The sequence below is a fragment of the Loa loa genome (assembly GCF_000183805.2).
Source record: "Loa loa unplaced genomic scaffold supercont3.340, whole genome shotgun sequence".
NCBI lineage: Eukaryota > Metazoa > Nematoda > Chromadorea > Rhabditida > Onchocercidae > Loa > Loa loa.
The window spans coordinates 35,756-40,395 of NW_018108520.1; the positions used below are offsets into that span (position 1 = coordinate 35,756).

Sequence of the window (4,640 nt, forward strand, 5' to 3'; positions counted from 1 at the left end):
ATATATATATATATATATATATATATATATATATATATATATATATATATATATATATATATATAACATTTTGTTCTTAATTCTTGATTTATCAAGACACAAACGAAGAATATTAAACTTTGTGTAAGCCTTCAACTTCAAATTAACCTTCCATTTATCTCACTTTTCCCACTGAGTTTTATTTTATTTATTTCATTCCACTGGGTTTATTTTATTCCAGTAAAACCATTTACTTGACCCCATCGAATTTAATTTTTGATTTAGTTCTAATTGCATTCTCTTTTTTCTTCTAGACAGCAACAAATAAAAGGCATAAAGGACATTTCAATCTACTGTCTCTATTCAGGAATAGAAACTGGAAATCAAACTTCTCACGACTAGGTTTTTATTTCCTGGGAAAAGAATACATTTGAATGGATGAGAAAGAGCATGCGAACAGAGAACGAGGATGAGGAAAAAACCTGAGCTCATTTTAGTGCCAGACTAAGCTATTTCGTAGACATACTTTGCAGTCATGTGAAATTAAACCAAATAATCACCAATGTCAGCAAGATAAAACCAAAATGTGAGAATTACAGCAGTAAAATCAACTTACCAGCCAGTAAATTAGCCGAAGATTGAGAAGCACCGCTGCCAACACCTGTGTTGGTAGGAGCGGAACCAGATGTATTGGTGGCATTACCCCAAGGATTTGGCAGTGCTTCGGCATTTTCAACACCGGCACGTTGACTACGTGACGCTAAATGATGGAACACAGTTATCGGATCAGAAATGTTTTAGGAGCAAACTACTGTTCACTCAACATATGACTCTAATAACAAGCAAGGATGTCGCAGTGAAAGGTAAAAATGTTGTAAGAGTTAATAAATATAAACCCATGAAAAAAAAATATAAGACGTAAAAACTCTTACCCGTATTATTAGAATTATCTACTAAAGTTGCGAAGGGATTGTTAGCGAAAGTACTTGTTGCACTATTCAACAGTGGTTCTTGTACATCTTGATATAAACGTTGTAACGCTGCCTGTCCGCCCGGAATACCCTGAAATTGCCATCAATTTCTATATTAAATACATTCATCAATTTAGTCGACCCTTTCAAAATTATCATTAGGTTTTCAAACTGCGGAAACTTATAAGTTCTAATATTAGTTGTAGGTTGACAGTAGTAGAACAACGTTAATCAAAACCTGAAGATTCCGTATTGCTTGGTCACGACTACGCATCAATTCTTGGAACATACTCGGATTTCTCACCATCTCAATCGTCTGCCGAATAACTTCCGGATCATTCAATAAATGGCCAAGTTCGGGGTTTGCCTTAAACCAACACTTGGAATTAATCAACCAGTCAAAACCATCCAACAAAATTACGATTTAAATTATAAGTTGAGTAACATATCTTCCTTTTATTCCTTCATTTTTATGACAAAAACGAAAGGAAGGAAAAAGATTACCTCAATAACCTGCTGAATCTGTGGATTTTCGGCAATCAATGACCGTATTATGTCTGGATTGTTTAACAGTGACTGAACTATTGGACTGTTCGTCATTTCGCGTATTGCTTCCGGGTTTTGCATCATATGCTGTGCCATTCCCAATGCACCACTCATTGGGTTTCCCCCCATTGTTGCATTCTGCTTTAACAAAAGATCTTAGAAACTAAAGAGAGAGAAGAAAGAAGCGTGTGTTAAAAGTATACAGGAAAAAAACAATATTTAATGTAAATGTTTGAGTTATTACAATAGGAATCTGACCATAATTTCTGGAAATCCAAAACAATAAAAAAGGACTTACTTGAGCTGCTCCAGTTCCAGAAGTAGTACCAGCTGCAGCGGGCTGCAACAGAGTAGTAATAACAAGAAATATAATTGAAATAAAGTTAATTAGAAATGATAAATCTCGATTAATAAAATTTAGGTGAAAATCTCCTTACCCTTTGCGAATTACGTATGACAAGATGAATGGCCATACCATCTTTAATAGCTGAAATTAATCGGTTCAAAAGAAAGCATGAAACAGTGATAAAAGATCCCATATGAAACATAAAATAGTCAATTCAAACCAAGCTATTACCCAACTTTTATATATATCTTTCTCTACCTCTTACAAATTTTCCCCCAATATGAAAAATGGAAAAAGGATTAAGAAGCAATGCTAGTACTATCGAAATTATCAATATCAACTCCGGAAAAAAAAATTCCACGTGGCTATAGTCAATAAAATTCAACTTACCAAGTTTACTGAGTGTCTCATGATCCTTTAAAATCTTTCCGGAAAAGATAAGACAAAGTTTTTCAGGCGGCTGATTAATTTTCTCTGACAGTACTGTTTTGACCTAGAATTTCAAACGTCACAGTAAAGACGATGAACCCCGAATTCAGTTATAATTAGAACAAAAATAGTGGACTTCGAATTCCAACTACAACTAAATAAAAATAATGGCGATGAAAAGTACTTAAAAGCCACTTGTGCTGTGATGGCACAAACAATAAGCATACTGACACAATAATAATCAAACAATAAGCAGACTCTGCAACTTATACCACTTCTAATACCTCATATAACAGATGAAGGATCTTAAAACTTTTTCAGCATTATGCATGGAACGTAAATGACGAAATTTTAGAAGAGGGCATCACCAGAATTCGGCACATCAATATGTTAGAATATAACATGCACAGGTAAAAGAATAAGGGTACAGCCGACTTAGCAGAATACTTACTGCAGTTGTACCGTGAGTACCAGATGTAAAGTAGCACAAACAGAAAAATTAGCAATACGATTAGTTATAGATTTAAATAAATTCATACCTTTAAAACGGTAGCTTTTTCCGATACCGTAATATCATAACCTTCCGTAGTAGTTTTCACTTTCAGGTTTATTTTGTTTTGAACCTCTTCATCACTACCAGAATCCGTCATTATTGGTCTAAATTCTGAAAATTAAAAACCTACAAAAATCCTGCAGAAATACAACACTATGATAAAATAATGTCTAAATTTGATATCAGTGTTTCGCCTAAAACCACTTATAAAAACATGTGTCTGGCATATTGTTTCATTACTTTCTTTCTTAGGTAAAACAAAATTCTAAATTTAAAAATTTTTAATTATCCCAAAAATTCATCTTGATTCATTGCCGTACAATCACAGATTAACTTTCCATCCATCGAATCCTACCCCGACCATGCATTTCACATCAAGTCTATTGACTACCCTGCATAACAATTCCCCAGATTAAGGCAACCATAAGACCCACACCCCGAACACTCACACACCCAAAGACCAACAAGTACCCCCGCATCGACCGAACAAAGACCTATTACATCCATTATAACAGCAACTAATGTGGCCGTAACACTCAGGCCGTGGTCCGTTAAATGCATGCACTACGATAAGCATTACTGATGTGGGTTGGTCAATTCCACCTCTTGGATTTATCTCCGCTTATTCGTTCCATGGAATTTGGAAGCTTCATTAACATTCTGCTCTACCTTTTACCTTTTACTCTTTATTTGACTTGTTACTTTTCATTCTTCTGACTTTTCACTCCTCGTTTTACCAAATGTGTTTACTGGAGTTGGCATGGATTACAAAAACATTGAAAGGCATACATTAAAGAATAAACCCGCCACAGGATTTCATTTTCCGAATTCCGATTTAGTCCCTTCAGTTCTTCCTTTTTTAAGTGTTATTGTAGCATCACATTAAATTTGTACCAAAATTTTAGAGAAGACAAAGATATGTTTTAATGATTTAAATTGCCTTCGAAAGCTGAATTACGCACTATCTTTAATGTGAATTAAAGATAATGCATAATTCGTATGTCTTCGTATGTGAAGTGTAGCATATTTTTAATATGAAGAACACCAGTCCTGGTACGCATTACTTCATATAGCTATCCCGTCATATCTTGAACTTAAATTGATTGATCCATGCTTGTAACTTAAATGTATTATTTCATTAATTCAAGCTTTATACCCTTCACTCAAATTATTGTGCACTCGTAACTTTAATTATATCATATCCTTGATATCACTTACTTTCAATTACCCTCATTCTTGAACTACAATTACTGCAATGATTGCGTTACCCCGACAACCTTCTCCATTCTTCACTGTCTGACATTTTTCTCATTAGCTGAATTTAATCTGGACCAAACGCATTCCTACCTATTGTTACTTTTGCATAATTATTCACAAGGATTCTTGGTTGTCATAATTATTCACTGGTCATCACACTTGATGTGTCTTATGAGAATTTGTGGTCGAATGAATGATCACAGAAATAATTAGGACCATACATATTTCCCGGTTATTTTGTATGGCAATCATGGATCAATTTTGGAGAGATATGATCAGATACAAATCCATTATATATTATTTAATACAAATTAGATGAAATAACTAGCCAGAAATAATACAAAGAGGGAGAAATAATATAAATGGATGATAAAGAATCAAAAATATGCAGAAATAGTACATGAATAGTTTGTTACGGGCACGAAGGTGTGGAAGAAAAATTTAAAACAAAAAAACATACATGAGATTATCGCCACGCAAATTTTTAAATCATTGAGTTTGTACCACCGTAAACGACATGGTTGCAAAGTTACCGTTTCATAAACTGGTATTGAGGTGT

At 34.0% G+C, this 4,640-nt stretch overlaps 1 protein-coding gene across 1 annotated transcript; it reads right to left on the bottom strand.

The window, feature by feature from the left end:
- Positions 1-572: 572 nt before the first annotated feature.
- LOAG_12826 (ubiquitin family protein) lies at positions 573-2,944 on the bottom strand (the record flags this gene model as incomplete). The annotated part of the gene is made up of 8 exons (XM_003148338.2): positions 2,811-2,944; positions 2,233-2,335; positions 1,934-1,983; positions 1,795-1,836; positions 1,455-1,637; positions 1,189-1,317; positions 912-1,041; positions 573-739 (listed from the first exon to the last, which is right to left on the bottom strand). Exons 1-8 carry the CDS (start codon positions 2,919-2,921, stop codon positions 573-575), a joined length of 915 nt encoding a protein of 304 aa, XP_003148386.1. The 5' UTR covers positions 2,922-2,944.
- Between the last annotated feature and the right edge of the window lie 1,696 nt (positions 2,945-4,640).